The sequence below is a fragment of the Bubalus bubalis genome, chromosome 1, assembly GCF_019923935.1.
Source record: "Bubalus bubalis isolate 160015118507 breed Murrah chromosome 1, NDDB_SH_1, whole genome shotgun sequence".
Classification (NCBI taxonomy): Eukaryota; Metazoa; Chordata; class Mammalia; order Artiodactyla; family Bovidae; genus Bubalus; species Bubalus bubalis.
Window position 1 is genome coordinate 97,690,964 of NC_059157.1, and position 24,533 is coordinate 97,715,496.

Consider the following 24,533-nt stretch of genomic DNA (forward strand, 5'->3'; position numbering starts at 1 on the left):
CAGCTTGTACATGAATTATCTGTTAATGCATTTCCAGAAATTCAGATAATGTTTGCTTACCCAGACCCCTACCATCCTTTTATAAAGTGCCAAAATTACATCTTAAAAGAAATTCTGAAATTTTTATTTTTAATTAGTGCTAACTGATTAAATAGACTTTCTCCTTAACCCAAATTAGGGAGGAATATTGTCCTTTAAAAAAATTTATATGTGGAAATGAACTACTGTCTCCACAGTAATCCTTACAGGGAATTTAGGCAACCATATCTGTAGCAACTCAGTTTTTCCTTTATGACTTTTCTGCAAGAGAACCAAATAACTCCCTGGTCACTTATTCAAGTAACTTTTTGAAATGTATGGTTTTTACTGGAGTGGCTTTATCATGAAAGTTTAATAGGTTAGTGTATAATTTAAAATACTCCTGTTCTATCAGATACATAAACTTAATTCATCATCCTGTCTTATAAAAGTCTGATTCATTTTCTTCCTGTTAAAGTGTCTAGTAAGAATAATTCAGACCTATAAGTTTTAACATTTTTATGAGGAAAGGTTCCTATAACTAAGAAAGTACTAATTAGTACCACTTCTCAAATATCTTACTCTCGTCTTCCACCCTGTATAATGTGATTTCTGCCTGCCAATATGAGGAGGTACAGTTGTCTCCAAATTCATTAGCCATCTCAAAATTTATTATGCTAAAGAGTCACTTAGCCCCTGCAAAGTTACAGAATTTAAATTGTATTATGCCTTTTTTTGAAAACAAGATAATTACTGAATAATCTCATAGTTGTGGTAGATTTTTTTTTTATCATGGTGATATTTCACATTTTTGCACCTGTATCAGCTCTCTTTATTTGTATAGATATTCCCAGAGTCCCTTATTACTTTACCTCAACAGGGTTATTATTCTCTCTCACTCTGCTGAGAAGAGCTAGACTGCAATAATAGCTAGAAATACTGCCGGACTTTTTGAGCCAACCCTCCCGCCCCACCTCCAATTAAGAACAAACACTTGGAGAACAATTAATAAGTACATCTCTCCTTAAGGTACTTTTTAAGATCAAATTTCCCATTCTTACAGATGATCTGTGAAAGTAATTTTGAGAACCAGTTTTTTAAAGATTAACATAATACTGTCTTTTGGTTTATAATAATGCCATTGTCATATATAAAGTAGACCAAATACTGCATCAAGGGTATGTATTTAATACCATTACCGAAAAGCAGTGGTGTATTATCATTGCTAATGAAGTCTGGTGGTGGTTGAGGTTGGAGAGAGGAGGGCCAACATTTACTAATAAGCACCTTATGTAAGTCAGGAACTGTGCCTATAAAGTAGATTAACTTAGGTTATCTAATCAGTTAGAAATTTGCAAAACAAAAAAGAATTTAGTAAGGGAATTTTTACTTTAATGGGAGATTTTTGAAAATAAGTATTTTAGCAAGAGGTTAGTTACCTCGAGGATAGGACCATAGCCTGTGACTGATGTTTGTGAAGGATAACTGAGCTTCGCCCTCTACCCCCAGCAGGAAAGCCCTCGCCTGGGGATCCAGATGAGTGGGCCTGTCTCTCTGGTCCTTTCAATCTGTGCTGATGGATTTTTGCCCACATGGTTGGCCAGCGTGCTAATAGTTGCACTCAGCTATTTGCTTCAGACTATATATAGCTGCTTCTGATTTCTCCCTTACTCAGCTTTCTCTGTGATCCCTTTCCTAATAACCTCATCACAACAAATGATTAAGCCTTTCTGTTGTCTCTTATAGCTGAATCAGAGCCAGTGACTGATGGTGTATGTGCTCGGTTCCAAGGACAGACATCCTCATGCCCTGAGGCTCCTCCTGCCTCCTCCCTCACTGGATGTTCATACACTGCCTGTGTTGACCTGTCTGTCTTTTCATGAATTTATGACATCTCCATCTAAGCTTTAAACTCCTTAAGGACAAGGGCTGTTTGTTATTCTTTTCTCTTATCTCCTTCATTCTTAACCCTTTGCTCTGCTGTTTTACATTGAGTTTAAGAATATAAAAGATTAATATTGTGGCTCATTTACATAGTATTGATCCTCATAGTGAACTCTCTCTCAGTTTCTGTTTTCCATGAAACCCCACATACTCCAGGCCTGTCTTCTGCCATTTGTCCTACACACAGGTAGCTTCAGCAGTTGTTGTTCAGTTGCTAAGTCGTGTCTGACTCTTTGCAACCCCATAAACTACAGCACACCAGGCTTCCTTGTCCTTCACTATCTCCAGGAGTTTGCTCAAACTCACGTCCATTGAGTCTGTGATGCCATCCAACCATCTCACCCTCAGTCTTTCCCAGCATTAGGAAATTTTCCAGTGAGTTGGCTCTGCACATCAGGTGGCCGAAGTACTGGAACTTCAGCTTCACTATCAGTCCTTTCAATGAATATTCAGGGTTGATTTCCTTTAGAATTGACTGGTTTGATCTCCTTGCAGTCCAAGGTACTCTCAGGAGTCTTCTCTAACACCACAATTCAAACGCATCAATTCATTGGCACTCAGCCTTCTTTATGGCCCACTTCTCACAGACCCACTAAAAAACAGTTACCATGCTGGAGCTAGGGAAAGGTGTGTGGACTGTGTATTAAAAGAAGTAATATGTTTGAGTGGCTAATTGTGGATTGTAATCAATTTGAAAACAGAGACTAATTCATGCTCTTTTCATGCCCCGTGTTTAACTAGTGTCTGTCATCTAGTCAGTCCTTATAAAGTATTGGAGATGGAGGTGACTGAGTGGGTAGAATAAGTACAAGAGAAAGAGATGTTTATGGTCAGTGATTGTCACTGCTTTATGTTGTCTTCAGCACAACTGCATATCATAAGTTAGTTTAAGCTAGCCCTTATTAATACCATCAGTGCTTTTAAGAATAGTCAATGCTGGTAAGAATTCATTCATAAGAATGACAGTATTATTGTTTTCATCACACATGCAGATTTTCATCAAAGCAAATTGCTAAGTGTTTCTTAGAAAAGGATGTAATATTTACTGGGAAAGAACTATATTATCTAGCAGATTGACAACATAGGAAGGCAAGAAGGTGACACCTAGAAACAGGAAATCTGAAATCTAGTGACATCCATCCATCTAGGCTCTTTCACAGTTGGGACTTTTTCTTAAAAAAAAAACAAAAAACCACCAAAAGTATCAAAAACTTTCTTTTAAATGTCTTGTGACAGATGTTACTCTGATAGTCCTTTGTTACTTTATAGAGTGGTGACTTTTATTCAAATGACTGTTCATCCCACTGTTGCAGCTCGTATGCCTTTTGCTGGGACAAAATGATGATGCATGGTGCCTACTACTTTGATTTTCGTCTCACCCTTTCATTTGTCACTTTCCACCTCCAGACAGCAAGTAAAACTGTTTGTCTGCCTCAGCTTAACAAACCTATAAATCCCCCTCATGCATGTGAATGTGACATTGATACCCTCAAATTTATTCTGCTATGTGATGATAAATTCTAGTCTGGATCTGGCCTTTGTATCCTGTTGCAATTATTTTTGTAAGAGTAGAACTTATCTTACTGTATCTTCCTTCTGCATGTACCTATATATCAATATGCAGATGTACAGCATTTAGTTTAACAGCAAAAAGATTATTAAGAAAATTTGAATTAAGGGTAATTCTGGGGGGTAGTACTAAACAATTGACTACTAAGTTTGCATTATATTGTCTACAGTACAATTTTCATTTATATGATTTAAAGTGAAGTGGTGTTTATTAGTTTGATCAGAGATACTGTTTTTACACTAAGGGTAAAGGAACTTCTTTTTCAAATGGGTTAGTTTAAAAAGCTGTTTCAATCTTATACTAAATTAATTTTACACACAGTATTCATTTTGAAAAGCAAGCTTTATAGGATTGAACAAATCATATTAATTAAATAAGGTATCTAGCAGTAATAACAAAATCATTGAAGAATACATAAAAATATATTTTATCAAATGACATAATTTTGGTAATAGAACATGAATAGCATACATATATTTTATTTAATTTTATTGTCGGGAAAGGGAATGGCAGAGTTGGGAAAGAGGGAGAAAACCATAGAAAAATAAAGGAGAAAAGAAGATATTGATACCGAAGGCTGAAAACCTCCATGTTGTGATGGATTAATTTTGACCTCACACATCACAGCTGTCTGTATGTTCACATTAGTGATCACATGTGTTCATTGCAAACCCCTAGGATGTGATCAGGTGCAGTTACACTTTGTAGTTTTGAGGAGGAATTGAGGCTGAAAAAGGTTGTACAGCTTGCTTAATGTCCGCCACTGACTAACAGCAGAGGTGGGTTTTGAACCCAGATAATTAGACTCTGTATCCAGTACTGTTTCTTCTACATGCCCCTGCAAATAACTGAAAAGTTCATCAGTTTGCCCTGCCCCATTCTCTTGCCATTCTTGATCTTGGTTCATTTATCCTACAACTGATTACATTGCTCTGTAAGATTTGCCTGTATTTGCCTGTGCAGTAAAGCATGTTTTAATTTTTAACTTACCAAATAAAGCAGTGAGCAGAATCTAGTTACTGACTCTGGTATTTGCTCACATTTGTAATGTGCATCTGATACCTACTTAGAAATATATACACACGACAAATAACATGGCAGATAACTCCCTTTCTCCACCAAGACCAGGCGGAGATCTGAATTTGGATACTGGAAAGGAAAAAGAATAATGAGAGTTGAAAGATACAAAATTTGTTGCCTCTGAACCCTCATCCCACAAATGAACTTTCTAGTAGATAAATTCATGTCCTAGCTCTAAAGCCCCATACTGAGGCTGTCATTCTTCTACAACGAAAGACACAGAAGTATTGTTTTTTTTTTATTCAGTATCTTAATAGAGGAGTAAGGTGAAGGCTATTAGAACCTTTTCAATCTATGTGTTAATTAAAATATGTTGTCTGTTCTTTATTTATAGTATAAAGATGCGTTTATGAAAGCAAATCCTGGCTACAAATGGTGTCCTACCACAAACAAGCCTGTGAAATCCCCAGCACCCACCACTGTCAATCCACGAAAGAAACTCTGGGCCTTCCCATCTGACTCTTCAAGAGACTTGCCAAGCCCCAAGAAAACAAAGACTGAAGAAATCCCTCAGCTTAACTTTGGAATGGCCGGTGAGTTTAAACACTAATTTTTCCTGTTCTTTAAGACTGGGGCAGTTCATGTAGGCAGTATTTTTAACAGATAATAGAGAGGGAGAGAAAAGCAAAATTTATGACCAATAGGAAGTAATGGCAAATATGTACCTTAGCTTAAAGCTTTGGAGTATGACATGCTTTAGAATGTATATATAATTAAAGAAAGGAGGGTTGGACCAAGTGGTGGAGCCATTGTAAATATCTGTGGATTCCTGACATTGATATGGAAAAGCAGACAACAATGTGGAGACTGTCAGGAACTCAGGGATTTTGTAATGTAACAAAACAGCTTACACACTCATGCCCACTATTAAGTTGTTCCCTGTAAGCACCTTCTCTGGAGAAGGGAATGGCAATCCACTCAGTTTTCTTGCCTGGAGAATCCCATGGACAGAGTATCCTGGCGGGCTACAGTTCATGGGGTCGCAAAGAGTCGGACACGACCGAGCAACTAACACACACTGTAAGCACCTTAGTTGTGTTGCATACCTAACAAGCCACAATTATGTAGATCATTTGAGGATATGAAACATCGAGGGCAGGAGGATGAACAACTCCATCACAAATCTAGGATGGATCTGACAGCTGTTTTTTAGAGGGAATTGCCATCCCAATCCTTTTACGGGCCCGGCAAATTGAACATTCCAGATGGTCCCATTTGTTCTGAGCCTTTAATATTCTTTGGGTGGTAAGGAATGTTACAGCATTTATTACCACAAAATAAAGTATTTTTATTCACCTTGCAAATGGTTCTGTCTTCCTAGCTATTATAATACCATAATCAAGAGAAGTTTCCAGGATGAATTAGGGAGACTGGGCAAGATGGAAGCATTGAAATTGGTGTGGAGCTAGAGGGTTCCCGTGTCATTAGTACAAACAAATTTTCTTCAAAATGGGAGCTCTGAACAGTTTGCAAAATAAAAAGCTTGGGAATGGAAGTTGAGCAGTATTGTGACAACGCTTCACTTTTTAATAGCCAGGAGGCCTAGTGAGATTTAACAGTTCAGTGTGTGACTTGCGGCATCTAACAATGTGGTGGTGTCACATATAAATCTAAGAAATGCCATCTGGCCATTCTTGGGGAACAAAGTCTTCAGGTGATTGTTATGTAAATATCTGTGGTATAATTCTAGGTGAGCTTACAAAGTGATACTTTGCATATCTCAGAGGAATCAGAATAGAGATCTGTCTTTGTTTCAGCTGTTACTTTGTACAATTTCAGCTTCAACCTGCTTGCTGCTTCTAGAATCCACAAATTCTGTCAGTAAGAGTTTTTATAAAATACTTAATCATCTGAACTTATCATCAGGACCAACTCAGAGTATATCTTTGACTGGCTTCTGAATGAATTCCTTCGATTAGCATGTATCTTCCATTGCTTTTTCTACCACTTCTAAGTCTAGATCAGTCTTTCTAGATTGTGTTTTGTTTTGTTTTGTTTGGCATACAGTGGCTATTCACAAACCAGAAATACTGCAGAAAGCTATAAAAGATGCCCATCTATAGCATTATTTCTGTCAGTTTATTAGTCTACTCGTTATACCTACAAATTCAAATTTTGAGACTGTTATTCTCAAATTGTAATTTTTCCCACATGAAATCAGGGCTGATAAAAAGAACCAGGTCATTGGAGGAACCTGGTTTGGTTTCAACCAGGATATTTACAGGTCAGTTTTTAAAAACAGCATTCTTTTAAAAAAAAAATACAGAAAAGAAGGAAAAGAACTTTCTCACATTATATAAGGGCCTGTGATGGATGTTGGAAATCCATGATCACAGCCCTTGTTAAGCTATATATAGCTGATAACATTGGTCTGATGTTCCTTTTTAGCACAACGATAGCAAACTAATTTGCTGTTAATTAAAACGTGGTTCTTAGCTGTTTAAATCTAGAGGAAGAAGCTGTAGGGCTTTTAGAGGCCAGTTTAAGCTTACATGGAATTTCATTTTATTTTGTTTTCCCTGTAGTCCTTGTCACATGACATTTTGCATTTTTTAATAACCCCAAAGCAGTCAAGTGTGTGATATCCAAGAAGGAAAAGCTGTGTAGAATTTAACTTAGTGCAGGTCCTCTGAGTGAAGGGAATGCATGCTATTTATATAAGTATAGTTTTGATATGTCCAAATAACATTATATAAGTATAAATTAACATAAAGGATGATGGTAATTTCTTGTCTGTGTTTTAGTGTCTATACAGCAAAGTCATATTTGTGTATAACGTAAATAGATTATCATGCAAGTATGTTCGTATTTTACTTAGTAATTTGAACTAACGCATTTTTATCTTTATTAGAAAGCAATTATTCAATCCTTCTTATCTCTAGAATGGCAGTTCCAAAAGTATTTGGCTGCCCTGAGAACTGAAGTTCACTTTTACTTTCCACCCAGTTCATTTCTCCTAATTTTTATTTGCCAATAGATTTAAGTGTCAGTTTTGGCAGCCACAATAGTTCATAAACTTAACATTTAATTAAGGATTGAATCTTAACAACGAAGAACCTTGTTTTAGCAAATCGGTCTGTGTTCCTACATCTCTTCCTACAAGGCGGTCTTCCAATATGGAGCTGTTTTGTGACCACCTGATCATTTGGTGACATATTTTACCTCTACTAAACTCTTCCTTTTTTTAGAAAAGCTCCCGCAGATTCTTTTCTTTTTTTAAAGTTGGACCATTTGTAAGATGTGGTCAGAGTTGCTTCATGAGTTCTTGAGACAGATTTGTATTCAAAGATGGATTTAAGGACATATCTTTAAACAAAATCAAAAAAGAAAGAGAAAAGAAGCACCTGAATGTCTTCAGGCAACACTATGCCTGATCCTCATTTTTAATTGTAGAGAGATTACTAAAATAAAAAAATTGTGTTTATTGAGGACCAGGAAGCACTAGGTTAAGCATTGGCTTAGGCATTTTCACGTATGTTATTTTATTGAAGTTCTGAAATGTAACTCATTTAAGACAACCTTAAAGGATATAGGTTTCTTATTGTCTGTATTTTCTTGTTTGGATATAATCCTGGGTCATAGATCAACCAGTTTCTCTTTCTACATTCTGTTGATTATTGAAGGAATGAAAACAAAGACCTTCAGTAGTATAAAAAGGGTTCATTTTGAATGCTAAAAGATATTTTGAGGAAGGCCCTAACCTTATCCCTAAGATTTAAGATGTCAGAAATACTTCACTGTTGAACTTAGATTTGTTTTTGAAAGTTTTAAAGAAAGAATATTTGAACAAAGCCCACTAAATTTTTGGTGGCTCATTTGTAAAATGTCTTTCTGTTCTCATGTTCCACCAATGACCTGGTTCTTTTTATCAGCCCTGATTTCATGTGGGAAAAATAACAATTTGAGAATAACAGTCTCAAATTTCTTAGAAAACAAGCATAAGCACTCTATTGTTTTTTTCATCCAAACTCCCCATGCAGTAAGGAAAGAAGCATTGCACTAGGAGATAATTCATGTTCTAAACAGCTGTGGTACTGAATAAAGTATTTTGTTGGAATGGTGGACAACAGTGGTATTCTTAAAGCTCACAGAAGTATGAGTACTAAGCATATATATGCCAGGTTACTGCTTCATAAAGTTTTCTGTAATAAGTTATGTGTGGTTCTGTTGGATTTCTGATTGTTAGTCTTTGTGAGTGTTTTGGATTATATGTTCTCCATGGTTGTGAATTGATAATTTACTTACTTTTGGCTTATTTAGATCCTACTCAAATGGGAGGCCTGAGCATGCTGCTTTTAGCTGGAGAACATGCTCTTGGGACACCAGAGGTAAGTAGTCCCTATCCCTCTCTGTTCCACTCCTGCTAGAAGTTGATAACATGGACACTTGTGTTCTGTTCACAGTGTTTATTCTGCAGTTTCACTGTTAACAGCTCATGAACAAACTATGCTTTTAATTTTCATGCTTTCAATTTTAAACCTTAATTTTCATTAAGGTTTCTGTGTGCATGGTATTATGCCTTGAAAGTAACAGACTAGGTTACATGAACCCAAAAGGACACAAACAGAGATTGAGTGCAGATTTTGAGATTCTCTGAGCACAGGCGTAACACTTAGGACGTACAGATAATTAGCATTTGCCATGGCTTTGTAATGGAGTTCAGATGGTGGATCCTATGAGTCATTCATTCTGTTTATAACAGTGTCTGCTTTTGTGATGTTCTCATTTAGACTTGTTAGTGAAAAGGTAAGAGTTTAAAAAAAAAGCATGAGACTGTTGGTCTCTCTGGTACCTGAATAAATCCAAACTCCTGCTTTTGAAAATCAGAAAACGTTTTATCAGAAAATCAGAAAGCAATTTTAGGATTGCTTATTCTTTAAAATGGAAAATGAAAAAGGACCCAGACCCTCCTAATGACCTTGGTCTTGTTTTATTCCCTTGTATAGTTATTGGGCTGTGTTTGCTAAATAACTCTTAGATATAGACTTGACAGGCAGGTAGTAGTCAATAGCCATGCATAGTTTGCATTTGTGGAATTTCTCTATTTTCCAAACCCATTTAGCAGAGGCCAGATGCATTGACCTGCTGCTGGTCACATTATTTTATACACTGAAGTCCTTGAAATGGAAAATTTTCAATCCCCAACCAGCATTACTACTTAGGACCCAAAATAGCAATTTTATTGCATATACGTATACACATACGTATGTATGTACATATATATATATGTATGGGCCTCCCTGATGCCTCAGATGGTAAAGAATCTGCCTGCAACGCTTGACACCAGGGTTCGATCCCTGGGTCGGGAAAACTCCCCCGGAGAAGGGAATGTCAACCCTCTCCAGTATTCTTGCCTGGAGAATTCCATGGACAGGGGAGCCTGGCAGCCTACAGTCCATGGGATCGCAGAGAGTCGGACACGAATGAGCAACTAACACACACATACACATATATATATTCCTTCCTTCCTTTCTTAAGTTGTATGCATGCCTTATGAATTACAGTTAAAGCATATTCAAATAGTTGTTTTAGAAGATACCACATATTTACATCACAACACTCTTTTATTATTTATAGTTTATGTTTGGGATCCATAGTAGTTGACCAGATATTCAATCTGATTTAACTTGTTGCTGCTGCTAAGTCACTTCAGTTGTGCCCGACTCTGTGCGACCCCATAGACGGCAGCCCACCAGGTTTCACTGTCCCTGGGATTCTCCAGGCAAGAACACTGGAGTGGGTTGCCATTTCCTTCTCCAATGCATGAAAGTGAAAAGTGAAAGTGAAGTCACTCAGTCGTGTCCGACTTGTTGCGACCCCACTGACTGCAGCCTACCAGGTTCCTCCATCCGTGGGATTTTCCAGGCAAGAGTACTGGAGTGGAGTGCCATCGCCTTCGGGTTTAACTTGTTAGTTCTGTTCAATTTAGAATCACAATAAATGTGTCAATTTGGTGGATCAGTACTTACTTACATTGTACTTATCTTTAGCTGAAAAAGGAAACTTTGTACTTTTGTGTACTCATCATTCAGCATGTTTGTATTTCCTCACATGACAGCCTTCTCTGGCATTATTTGACTTTATGACACATTAAAAGCAATCAGATTAACTCTGACTAGAGCGTAGAGCATCCCAAGTATGTTCCCAAAGGTGAATGTTGGAATAATAACGTGCATGTGTCCTTTCAGCACAGTCTGACTCATGATTCCCAAGAATGCACTGTATTGTGAAAGTCAGTATCATCTTTTCTGATAGATTAGATAATAATGAAATTTTCTTCCAAACATCTGTTAGCATTCCTTCTAATTTTCAGGAAAAAATGTAAACAAATAAACATGTATAGAACTTACAGATGGATGAAAATGCTAGTCAGAAAAAAGAATACTTTTTTTTTTTTTTTAATTAAAATTTGTCTTTTGGGCTCTTTTTATTGAATAGCTCTTCTCCCCACTTATGAGGACAGCAGAGTTTGACAGAAGCAGTTTAAATCATGCAGTGGTCAACCTTCCATTTCTGATGAAGGGGAACCATTTTGAAAATTCTCAAGCTAAAGAAACAGAAAATTAAATGGCTGAAAGAAATGAACCATACAGGAGAAGGAATTTCATACTAAGGAAGCTGCCAGCACTTAGGTTTTTAAGGACCACTTCTAAGAATACAAGTCTTTCTTCATAATTCCTCCTTCTTGTCTCAGATATATTTAGGCATTATTGAAAATGGTCTTGAGCTATTGAAACAATAAAGGGGCACAGTTTGTATAACATAATGCTGTCTCTAAATATAATTAGTTTGAGAGTTTATTTCATAGCTGTCAGTAGATTTCATTTAATACCTAATTTCTATGCAAAATCGCATTCCAAATATGTAGACATTTTCATAGAACTTTAGGGGCTTATGTACATTGGCAGATGACAAACAATGAATACATACTTATATTTTTAAAAGAAAATTGTAAAGATAATGAGATAAGGAAAGAAGTACAGAAATTTGATACTTCTTAGATTTGGAACAATTACCATGAAGTCTGTTTAAACTGTTGGGTAGGACCAGTCAAATAAAGTGACATTTTACAAAAATTCTTCTACAGAGGAGGTCTAATTGTAATGAATTTTTAAAATGCCATGAGAAAATTCTTACTCTGAAATGGCTTATTGAAAAGGAGATTTTCCTTTATTTGTCAGCCTGAAACCTAATCACATAGAAAAAGTCCTCAAAAGCCTATTTTTTTTTTAATATGAAAAATTTAAAAAACAATTCCATCAACAGAAGGTAGAGAGGCTTACTGTTACAGGAACAATAAAAACTCTAGGTTAAAGTTTCTTTGGTTTATACATTTCATAGATCTACATATGATGTGCTCTTAGGGTTTTTAGAAATTATAGGTTCTTGATATAGCAGTGAGCAAATAATAACAAGCAGGATGTCTGAGTTTTTGCTTTCTCCTTAGTCTTCTGATTAACTTTGAATTTGCCACAGTATGTTTGGCATTATTAGGGCAGCATTTTTATATGCTACTATTTGTGTCTCTGAGGAGTGAAATGGGGTAAGAATTGCATTTACAGTTTGTTTGACTCTTTTTCACATAAATGGTTAGTCCTGTATTTTCTTTATACCCAGAATACACTGAAATATATTTCATATTTGAGATAAATTTTTAAAAGCAGTGTTTGTTGTTAAGAGTATATGAATTAAAGAAGCAAAATAAATGTATAGGCATCCTTCATTTTATTGTGCATTGCAGATACTGCAATTTTTACAAATTGAGGGCTTTTGGCAACCCTGCATCCAGCAGGTCAATTGGCACCATTTTTCCAACCATATTTACTCACTTTGTATCTCTCTGTCACATTTTATCAATTCTTGCAGAATTTCAAACTTTTCATTATTATTATATTTGTTATGGCAGTCTATGATCAGTGACCTTTAATGTTACTATTGTAATCTGAGCTGGGGGCTGGGGGGTGCTACAAATCATATCCATATAAAACAGTGAACTTAGTTGATAAATGTTGTGTGCATTCTGACTGCTCCACCTGGGTGACAGCATGTCTGTTTATTACATAGTTAACTGAATATTTCAAACCCGCTGGTGAGACCTGCTACTAAGAGTCCTATAAATATTATATTTATTTATAATACTACTGCTCATTGACGATGCACCTGGCCATCCAAGAGCTCTGACGTAGGCGCCCAGCAAGACTAATGTTTTCATACTATTCTACACATCTGTTCTGCGGCCCATGGATTAAGGGGTCATTTTGACTTTTAAGTCTTCTTATTTAAGAAATGTATTTTGTAAGGCTGTAGCTGTCATAGATGGTGATTCCTCTGATGGATCTGGGCAAAGTCATTTAGTTGAAAACCTTCTGGAAAGGATTCACCATTCTTGATGCCACTAAGAATGTTTGCATTTCATGGGAAGAAATCAAAATATCAACATTAAGAAAATTCCCTGGCAGTTCAGTGGTTGGGACCCGAGGCTATCCTGCAAGCCATGCGGCATGACCAGAGAGAAAAAAATAATAATCAGGATTAATAGGAGATGGGGAAAAGTTGATTCCAACCCTCCTGGATGACTTTGAGGGGTTCCAGACTTCATTGGAAGAAGTAACTGCAGATGTGCTGGAAATAGCAAGAGAACTAGAATTAGGAGCTAAAGATATAACTTGAATTGCTTCAATCTCGTGATAAAACTTGAATGGATGAGGAGTTGCTTCTAATGGAGCAAAGGAAGTAGCTTCTTGAGGTGGGATATCCTCTTGGTGAAAATGCTATGAAGATTGTTGAAATGCCAAGAAAGGATTTACAATGTGACATAAATTTAGTTGATAAAGCAGTGTCAGGGTTTGAAAGGATTGGCTGCAGTTTTTGAAAGAACTTCTACTTTGGGTAAAATGCTATCAAAGAACATTGCAGGCTGCAGAGAAGTCATTCGTGAAAGGTAGTGTCCATCAATATGACAAACTTTATTGCTATCTTATGTTAAGAAATTGCCACAGCTGCTCAGACCTTCAGCAGCCACCACACTGATCAGTCATCCATCAATGTCAATGCAAGCCCCTCCATCAGAAAAAAGATTACAACCCACTGAAGGCTCATGATAGTTAGCGTTTTTGAGCAATAAGGCATTTAAATTAAGGTGCGTATATTTTTTAGGTATAAAGTTATTGTACACTTGCATGGGTGTGTGCACTAAGTCACTTCAGTCGTGTCCAACTGTGTGCAACCCTGTAAACTGTAGCCCCCAGGCTCCTCTGTCCCTGCATGGGCTTCTCCAGGCAAGAATACTAGAGTGGGTTGTCATACTCTCCTCCAGGGGATCTTCCCGAACCAGGGATTGAACCTGTGATTTTTACCTCTCTTACATTGGTAGATGGGTTCTTTACTACTAGTGCCACCTGGGAAGCCCTTGTTCACTTAATAGACTATTTATAGTATAAACATAACTTTTATGTACTCTGGAAAACCAAAACTTTGTGTGACTAGCTTTATTGCAGTATTCGCTTTTGATGGTAGTGGTCTGCAGCTGTACCCGTGATATCTCTTAAGGTGTGTCTGTTTTGAGCAAGACAGCCATTAGGGAGTGACTACTGCCCCCCACCCCCACCACACACACACACTCAAAATGGCATGTTAAGCTTGTCTCTACTGAGACCCAGTGAAATGTAAGCATAGAAGTCTTGTTAGGAAATAACCCCATAATAGTGAAGAAAATGGAATGTTTCCAGAGAATATGAGATTTTAGTAAACTTAAATAAATCAAAAAGCAAATGACCCTTTTTAATTGAGAAAATATGATATAAGCTTAAAGTATACTAATCAGGGAACATCAGAGACCCGGTCTGTTGAACAGTGTCCAGTAGCTTTAGTGAACATATCTCCTCTTTTTTACTTTTAAGGAACAAGAAATAAAAAGTAGAATTAAAAGTAATATTATTAAAAATTTAAGCAAAGTAATAATGTTCATAAACTCTGGGAAGAGCTAAGGAGAAGGAAGTTATTACATTGAGTTAAGCCGTTATGTTTCATATCAGTGAGTTATATTCTGAAGATGGAAATGCAATAAATGAAGTATAAGTATTATGATCTAGAATTTCTGTAAGTAATCTCCAGGACTGAAAATCTGTAGTCTTATATTTTTAACTTTAAAAAATAAAACATAAAAATATAAAGCTAAATTAAAATTTAAAAATAAAGGCAGGAAGAAATACATTTCAGAGATGAAAGGGGAGATTATTCAACACATAATGTATAGAACAGCTTGGAATAATATTGGAAAGGTCAGTATTAGATCTAGGTGAGCACAGAAGTCATCTTGCCTGAAACGGAAGAGATGATTTGAGGAATAATGGAAAATAAGAAAAATTAGAGTAATCATAACTGATAAAAAGGTTTGATGGTATCAATATCTCTTTAGTTGAATAAATGAAGACAAACCTTTAGACATTTGGAAAGTGTATTAGACCTGAACTTGTGATTTTAGGATGCCTCGTTCTTTTGTTGGCATGAAGAAATATGACAGTAAAGTTAAGATCAAGTCACATTTTTGTTTTCCTTCCATCCTGTAAAATGGAGCTAATAATACTCGCTTGCCTCTAACTCCCAAGACTTCTATGAAGATTAATTTAAAAAAAGACATTTTTACCTCTCCTGAAAAGCATTCTAGTATTGGTACCTAGTATTATTACCATAATTTATTCTAGCCATTTCGTACTTGAAATGTCGGGCTATTACTCCTACAGGCTATAGTATGCTTTACCAGCAGCATACTCACATTGAGCAAATAACCTGCTCAAGATTGTGTGGCTATGACGTGACAGAACTAGGATTTGAGCCCAGAGGGACTAACTTCAGTCTTCCAGTAGCCCACTTGTGATTCAGTCCCTGCCCACCTCAGCTCAGCCCCTGCCACTTCTCCAGCGGTGTTCTGAGCTGCAGCTTTATGCACAGGCATTTCATGAGTACTTTCTGGGGACCAAGCCCTATACTAAGCACTTACACTGGTTATCTCATTTCATCTTTCCATGAGCCTTAAGAGGTTGGTTTATTATTTCCCATTTCATAAATGAGGAAACTAGGCTAGAGAGGTTAAATAACTTCTCTAACATCTTAGAGCAAGAAGGTCATTATACTAGCATTTAAACCTGTATATGTTCCATTAAGTAATGAGATGGGTGAAATGAGATAAAGAAAAGGTGGTAATACCAGTATCCGTTAAATTAATGAATATGTCAGTAGTTAAAACATTGTGAGTTTTAAATTTAAAACAAATACAGATTTTGGTAAAATTGAAAAATTTCCCCTTTCTTACAATTTCTCATATCAGTGAAGTGGGACAGTTATTTTTACTACCTGTTGGTAACATTGAGCTACTGTGACTTCTGCCTCTCTTAGGCTGCTATATTTGACCACTTCAGGATGCTAAAATCCACTGAATTCCAACCTCACCCCCAACTCTTGCCCCCTTCACAACTTTTGCCCCCCACCAAAGCTTTTAATATACGGGCTTCCCTGGTGGCTCAGACGGTAAAAGCATCTGCCTACAATGAGGGAGACCCAGGTTTGATCCCTGGGTTGGGAAGATCCCCTGGAGAAGGAAATGGCAACCCACTCCAGTACTCTTGCCTGGAAAATCCCATGGACAGAAGAGCCTGGTAGGCTACAGTCCATGGGGTTGCAAAGAGTTGGACACGACTGAGCGACTTCACTTTCACTTTTCAAAGCTTTTAATTCCCTTCTCACAGTTTTATAGCTTTTAAACATAGTGAGGAAATTCTATATTTATATTTAAATTCACATTAAGTGGGCTCCTTGAACTTCAGTTCTGGGTAAGACACCCTTCCTTTTTATAATATGCCGCTGCTTACTGCCCATCCAGCCCAGCATCTTCCATCTCTAACAGTGGGGCTCAAAGCCAGAGAATCAAGTCCTTCTGCCCAACCTGATTGACAGGCACCTGTCCTCATGAGTCCCCGGGCCGCATTGCTCAAGATGCTGACGAGCTCAGAGGAGCCCCTCCGTTTCCCAGAGGTGGTGGAAAGGGGGAATGGGAAAGGTGGGCAGCAAGTGAGTGGGGAAAGAGGAGAATGAACAAGTGGATGAATGAGAAGGGTGGGACTGTGCTGCTGCGTTGTTGTCGACAAGTGTATTTATATGCACAGCTGCATCCTGTCCTCACTGTGTCCGGTGAAGAAGTCAGTAGCGTTGTTACCTGTTTTATCAAATGAGGAAACTGAGGCGGCAAGATGCTCTGGTTTTTCTCAGTGTCTGTCGCACTTTACAGAAGTGGCCTGGAGTCTGACCTGAACTTCCATCCTAGCGCTCTGCCACATGGCTTAGAATGACAGGGAACTTGACTCTGGTGGCCCTGGTGCCCCAAGGAAAACCAGGACTTATCCTTCCTCTCAGCCCAGGATGGCTTGACTTGATTTGCATTCTAGTTTCAAGGAATTCTCAATTCTGTGTGGTAGTATTTGGTGTGGTCCCCAGGGTGGCCCGGTTCCCTTTCGGCTGCACCCCAGCCCTGGCGTCTGTCAGTCAAGTGCACTTCTTTAGTCCTCAGGTACTCCTTAACCTCATTTAGGTTTAATTAAGAGTGGCTCCATTTTAGTCCTTAAGCAGATTTTGAAGGACTTACTTGGATATAATATACTTACATTGAGTTCACCTGTGTTTGAAAGCACAAGTCCATTTAACATCTCATATTAAATGCAAATTAAGTGATCACCCAGATGCTGGTATAGAAGGATCCTTGGCAAAAAGTGCCAACTGTGGGAAAGCCTGGGCCAGGTTGAGCGAGGGTAAGTGTCAGTACATGGGCCTCAGAGTCACCCAGATCTTTAACACTTGAACTCTGAAAGGGATTCCTCTACTCACAACCCCACTCCTCCCAAAGAAGACAAACTTACCTTAGAAACTGGCACTTACTGGCCCCTCTCCCTCAGCCTTGATACCCTTCCCAGTTGTTACTGAGGCCTGGCAAATGCCATCTCTGATTGAATTGGGGCCCCACATCTTAGCTGGTTTATTTCCTTAACCTTCTAATTAGTCTACTGCCTCCAGTCACTCCCCAGCCAGGGTCATCCTGCACTCCACTGAAAGCACTCTCTGACTACACATCTCTCATCATGCCGCTCCTCTGACTATAAACCTTGGCTGACTCCCCATTGCCTTCAGCCTAATCATCAGACTTACTAAAGTAGCGTTCAAGTTCCTCTCGGTTCAGTTCATCTCCTACCGCATTCCCAGACATCTCAGTCTTCAGCCACACTGGGAAAATTGCTGATGCTCATGTACACAGGGCACGTAAGCCGTACTTTGCCCCCTGCTGTTACCACATCATTTCCACAATTCTGATGTTCCTTCTAGGGGTATCTCAGATGCTACTTACCTTACTTCTTCCATCCACCCCCAGATAGAATGAAGACTGCTTCTCTGTCCTCCCATTGACCTTATAATATTCCACCAGGAGGCACATCTATTCTTAATGTGTAGCTGTCTCCTGCACTTGAACCACAAGCACCTTAAGAGCCAGACTCATCCCCTTAGGGTTATTTTATTCCCTGACATATAAGGCACACAGGTGGGATGTCGGCTTCTTAAAAGAGAGCAGCAGTCTTTGTTCTGGCACATATTAGGTGTTTATGAATATTTGTTGGAGGAATGAGTAATCAATAAATGTTTGAATTAGCAAGGGCAGGGATGTGGAGCTCAGATATGACCAGTGCACTTCATAGCATTGGTTGACTGTGTATTCATCACAGTCCAGCTCTGTGACTGGTTTTGTGCCTTGAGAAGTAGGAATGGGCTTAATAAAACCTAGCTTTCCAGACCACTTACAGTTCATCTGACTGGCTTGATTTTGTTTTATATAAAGGGACCAGGTCATGTTTCTATGTCTCTTGTTATTACGATGTACATTTTGCCTGCGGGAAAAATACTACCTCGTCATAATTCTTAATTATACTAATCATTCCCCTTCCTTGGTTATTGAGAATTATAGCTAATTTAAAGGGAAGATTGGATTTAAGGGAAGTTGAACACGTATGTGGCTAACAAAAAGGCGTTTAAAAGCCCTTTAGCAGTTTTCTTTATTGGGCATATAGCAACACCTAGTGGCTTTATGGATTATTTCAGAAATTATTTCTAGAAACAGCTACTTGAGTTTTTTTCTCCCTTTACTGAATGTCTGCTCATTTGGGATTTTTCTTCCTTCTTAATTAATGGACAAATACCTTTAATCTCTATATTTTGTTATATTTAGCCATATCCCTCTTAATAAGTAATTAAGAATACTGTAAATACAAACAGCAAAGTGATACCCCAAGGTCTGCTGCTGCTGCTAAGTTGCTTCAGTCGTGTCTGACTCTGTGCGACCCCATAGACGGCAGCCCACCAGACTCCCCCGTCCCTGGGATTCTCCAGGCAAGAATACTGGAGTGGGTTGCCATTTCCTTCTCCAATGCATGAAAGGAAAAGTGAAAGTGAAGTCGCTCAGTCGTGTCTGACTCTTAGCGACCCCGTGGACTGCAGCACACCAGGCTCGTCCGTCAATGGGATTTTCTAGGTGAGAGTACTGGAGTGGGGTGCTATTGCCTTCTCCTACCCCAAGGTCTAGGCCCCTCTAATAACATTTCTTAAATAGGAGCCTTTTGTCAGAAATAACCTCTTCCTTCCATGTGGGTATAATGCCAGATTTCTTTATCAAACATTCACATGTATGCACAAATATGTACAGTTGCACTGGATGCCTCATTTGTCAGACATGCAAGAATGAATTCTACCTCAGTACATTTTCCATGTCGTTGAGCCGTTTTTACATTTTGAGTTTTTAGGTGGAAGTAGGTCTAGCATGTCGGAGTAGGCAATGGCACCCCACTCCAGTGCTCTTACCTGGAAAATCCCACGGACGGAGGAGCCTGGTAGGCTGCAGTCCATGGGGTCGCTGGGAGTCGGACACGACTGAGCGACTTCACTTTCACTTTTCACTTTCACGCATTGGAGAAGGAAATGGCAACCCACTCCAGTGTTCTTGCCTGGAGAATCCCAGGGACGGGGGAGCCTTGTGGGCTGCCGTCTATGGGGTCGCACAGAGTCAGACACGACTGAGCGACTTAGCAGCAGCAGCAGCAGCAGGTCTAGCATGTATCACACACATTTATTTCTGCCTTTTTAAAATAAAGAATACATTTTATAATTATCCTTATCTTGACAACTTAGAATCATAGTTATAAATACTAATTTACTACACTCAGGAGAAACTTTAGGACCACTTGATCTACTTTGTTTTGTTTTGTTTTTTTTTTTTTTTGTGGTAGCCCACTTTTCTAAGTAACTGAGATTTTTTTTAATTGTAATACAATTTTGGAAGGTTACTTTCCATTTAGAGTTATTTCAAAGTATTGGCTATATTCCCTGTATTATACAGTATACCCTTAAGTCTATCATAAACTAAGTCAACTATACTTCAGTAAAATTTAAAACATATTGTGTCTACAGTTTTTCTGTCTTTTCCTTCTGTGTCTTGTTGCTGGTGACATTGTTTCTTTTTCAACACTCTTCCCTTTTCTTATCCCAACTCTTGGCCCCTTCTGATTTGCTCCTTCTGTTCTTCTATGAACTAGAAAGTTAAGTAACCACATAGTTTAGTAGTAAGCCAGTTCTTCTGGCTCCTAACTTTGTGTTGTTTCCATTATACTACACTGAAGATAAAGGCTAAATCTACAGTGCTTTAAAGTAAGAGTGACTAGATTTTAAAAGAAGATGTTATCCACTGCAGTAAAATGCATAACCTCAGTGGCTGTAATAGCTGTTCTAACCATTGAGCAGTCTTTGTTGTGTGATTCCTGGCCAGGTCATTGAGATTCTTCATATTTATAAACATGGAGAATCAAGTCAGTCAAGCAAATATTCCCTGTGCATTTACTATGGATCTAGTCCATGGGGAGCACAAACTCGCTCATATAAACTTCTCTGATTGCATAGTACAATTGACATGTGCAGGGTTATAGGGGCTTCCCTCATGGCTTAGATAGTAAAGAATCCACCTGCAATGCAGGAGACCCAGACTCATCCCTGGGTCAGGAAGATCCTCTGAAGAAGATAATGGCTACCCATTCCAGTATTCTTGCCTGGAGAATTCCATCGACAGAGGAGCCTGGGGTCACAAAGAGTCAGACAAAACTGAGGGGGGGAGGGAAATAGGGTTATAAACAGCTTGATAATTACTCACATTTGAATTCTTCATATAAGCAGAAAGTTTTACTTAAGACCACCTATCATAATGATTTGCAGGGGGTCTTAATTTAACTTTAAACTTTTATGGCTGGATATATAGGCATGGCCAAATTATCTACAATGGCACTTAAAAGAAAGTTGACTTTTCTTTTTACAGTTAATATGAACTCTAACTGAGCCATGGGGAAACTAATCCCATAAATGATAACTGTCTTATGCATCATGGGATCTGAAATAAAAATATGCGTGTGTATTGTGTAGACTTTATATAGGGTAGCTCCCATATATGATAATATGCTGCTGCTGCTAAGTCGCTTCAGTCGTGTCCGACTCTGCGACCCCATAGACTGCAGCCCACAAGGCTCCCCCGTCCCTGGGATTCTCCAGGCAAGAACACTGGACTGGGTTGCCATTTCCTTCTCCAATGCGTGAAGGTAAAAAGTGAAAGTGAAGTCGCTCAGTCGTGTCCGACTCCCAGCGACCCCATGGACTGCAGCCTACCAGGCTCCTCCGTCCGTGGGATTTTCCAGGTAAGAGCACTGGAGTGGGGTGCCATTGCCTACTCCATATGATAATATACTTAATTCTAAATATTTCTATAGATTTGTCATGTGTGCCATCTACATATCAAGTCACCTTATTTTCATTTAATCCTGGGCTCAATTTTTTTTTAATTAATTTATATTTTTGGTCATGCAGCTTGTGGGATCATAGTTCGCTGGCCAGGGATTGAAAGCAGGCCACAGCAGTGAAAGTGCCGAATCCTTAACCATTGGACTGCCTGGGAATTCCCAAGGAAATCAAAATAAAATAAAATTTTGATTATTTACCAAGGTTTCTAGGGGCTAAACACCCCTAGATTCCTTATAAACCAGAACAGTATTGATTTTTTTCATTGTTCAGAAACTATATGGAGTTTTATTTTAAAAGAAAGGAATTTTTTGTGGCTAGTAATGTCAGGATTTGCTGGCCTTTTTAAAGTACATTTTGTGTCTCCTTGGGTCATATATTTAGAAAGCAAATAAAAACTACTGGACTTTTTGGCACACTGGTTGTCAAATAGTTACGGACAGCAAGGGAATCAGGCTTTGGCAGCCAAACCACAGGTGGCAAATTAATTAAAGCTTCTGCACCTTTTCTATGGAGCTTATCACTGGAAGAAGGTGGCCAATACTCTTTCAAATCCAAAGGTGACAATTAAAATTTTAAATACTTGCTTCTGTCCAGTGGTCTGTGATGTTGTTAGAAAATACATCTTCAGTGTGAAACTGTGGTTTTAGGAATATAACCTGGGTCACTGCTGGCTCTTCCCATAGATTCAACCATCTAATCACATGCAGTTATTAAAATTACATAGGGAAAGGTTTAGTAACACAAGAAAATCAATGTACTGTTAAAAGCAAACATTTTGTAACTAGTACAATATCCCATTTCTGTTGAAAACATTATCTCTACACACAACTTCAAGAATATACATGGAATTCTAACAGTGCTTATCTTTGGGAGATAACATTGTAGATGTAGAGTTTTCTTCTGTATTTTTTTTTCCAGATTTTAAACAGTGATCTTGGATTATTTTGTTTTCAGAAACAGGTTTCTAAAAAGTATTTTTAACTTTCATTTTTCTCCTAGAGTAGAAAATAACTTGTTCCCTCAGATTCTCTTAACTTTGCCATTCAGGGAAGAAAAGAGAGGGGACACACTGATTTGGTATTTAAAAGACATGTTATCAATTTTAACTTAGTTAATTCAACAAGTTCTTGAGTATCTACATTGCACCCAGGCAATGTTGAGGATTCTGCGTTAAACAAAACCTCTGGGAGAAGCTGGAGCACAAACACATTCTTATGTCTTGTGGTGGTCAGCGATCGTTGACTGTTGGGGAGTAGAGGTGTCGTTTACCTCTCTCGTCCTATGTCCTTTATCTGTAAAAGGGGGCAGATCAGAGGGATACTGAAATTCTTCCCCAGTGGCACCCCACTCCAGTACTCCTGCCTGGAAAATCCCATGGACGGAGGAGCCTGGTGGGCTGCAGTCCATGGGGTCGCTGAGGGTCAGACACAACTGAGTGACTTCACTTTCACTTTTCACTTGCATGCATTGGAGAAGGAAATGGCAACCCACTCCAGTGTTCTTGCCTGGAGAATCCCAGGGACAGGGGAGCCTGATGGGCTGCCGTCCATGGGGTCACACAGAGTCGGACACAACTGAAGTGACTTAGCAGCAGCAGCAGCAACATGCTATGACTCCTATGACTTTTGAATTACGGGCTACCAAGGTGATTATTTCACCCAAATGTAGTCAATTTTAACATTCAGTAAAAAAGGAAATATGTATCCTGAGAATAGTACTTGATTAACAGCAAGAATTTTTTTTTAAGAAGTCAGTAGTGTTTCTGTAACTATTGTTAATAATGAAAATCACAAGTAAAGATTTTAGAGTGTTAAATGTTTACCCAATATAGTAAATAATATATAAGAATATATTATAAAAGAAATTTCTCTTAGGAAAATAATACTAACTTTTCTAAGATTGAGACTTGTATATAAATTCGGGAAAACCCTGGAACACAAAAATTTGACCTGAGGTTTATTTTCCCAAAAGGTTTATAATGATCAAAACTCATTTGTGTTTTCATATAGTCAAGTGATATGAAATATTGGGGAAATACAGAATGTGGAAAAAGTAGATATTCATTGGTTTTGGTTGTAGAAAGCCAAGAGATCAAACGAGTGTCATTGTAGAAATTTCACTTTGGTTAATCATCATGAAATGCATTGCCTTGTCTATGTCCTACTATTTATGGCATTATATTTAACAAATGAATGAATATATAAAACTTTATAAAACCATGTATAAGACTTTGCAGAATATAACTATCTTTTTTTCACAGTACTGCCTCAAATTTGGGAATGAAAACCGTTCCTTCCTTAAATAGGAATGTTTTAGGTTACATCTGTCCTCTGTTGTCATCCAGGAGTATTTTGTGTGATGCCTCATGCCACATTTCTTTGTTTTAGATCTCCTCTGGCACTTGCAGGCCTGATGTTTCAGAATCCTCTGAATTGCGTCAGAAGTCACCATTATTTCAGTTTGCTGAGGTAATATACATGTTGCAATCTATACTTAATGAAATTGTAAAGTGAGCTTCAATTTTGGCTGATGACAGTAACTTAAAGCAATGATGAACTCTTTGTTCTTAGATCAAATAATCAAAAATGGAAAATAAACTAAATTTTGAAACTCTAGAGTCTCTTAATTAAGGAATAAATATATTTCTAGAAACATGTTATTAACTCATACTAAATGTTATTTCCCTTAAACCTCATCACCAATTTTTATTCAGGGCTAGGAAAGTTAAGAATATAATTGAATTATTGTTAGAACTTATTTATCAGGTGTTAATTTGACAGGTATTGAATCAGAAGATAGAATTGTCTCATGGTTATTGGCTGTGCATTCCTTTTTATTTATTTTCAATACACTTTTCTCTTAATTGAAACTTTAGCATGCAGTTGGTAGTTTTCAAAGTCTTATGTCTTAATGTTAGACCTGTTTGGCTCAGTATGTCACTCACATACAGATGATGTAGAAAGCACATTATCCTTGATATCAAGTCTAAAGGTTAAGACTGCTTCCCTAAATGTCTGCATTTACCCTGGAACTCAATATGGAGCCATCATTG

The 24,533-nt window shown here is 38.0% G+C and overlaps 1 protein-coding gene across 21 annotated transcripts in view; it reads left to right on the forward strand.

Annotated features, from left to right (window-relative positions):
• The window catches only part of BBX (BBX high mobility group box domain containing), a 295,350-nt gene that overhangs the window by 208,290 nt on the left and 62,527 nt on the right, over window positions 1-24,533 (forward strand). For all 21 annotated transcript variants that reach the window (XM_025283397.2, XM_025283378.2, XM_025283443.2 and 18 more), the window contains 3 exons: window positions 4,947-5,145; window positions 8,873-8,940; window positions 23,869-23,949. In XM_025283397.2, coding sequence (XP_025139182.1) covers window positions 4,947-5,145; window positions 8,873-8,940; window positions 23,869-23,949 — 348 coding nt within the window. The remainder of the gene's footprint in view (window positions 1-4,946; window positions 5,146-8,872; window positions 8,941-23,868; window positions 23,950-24,533) is intronic.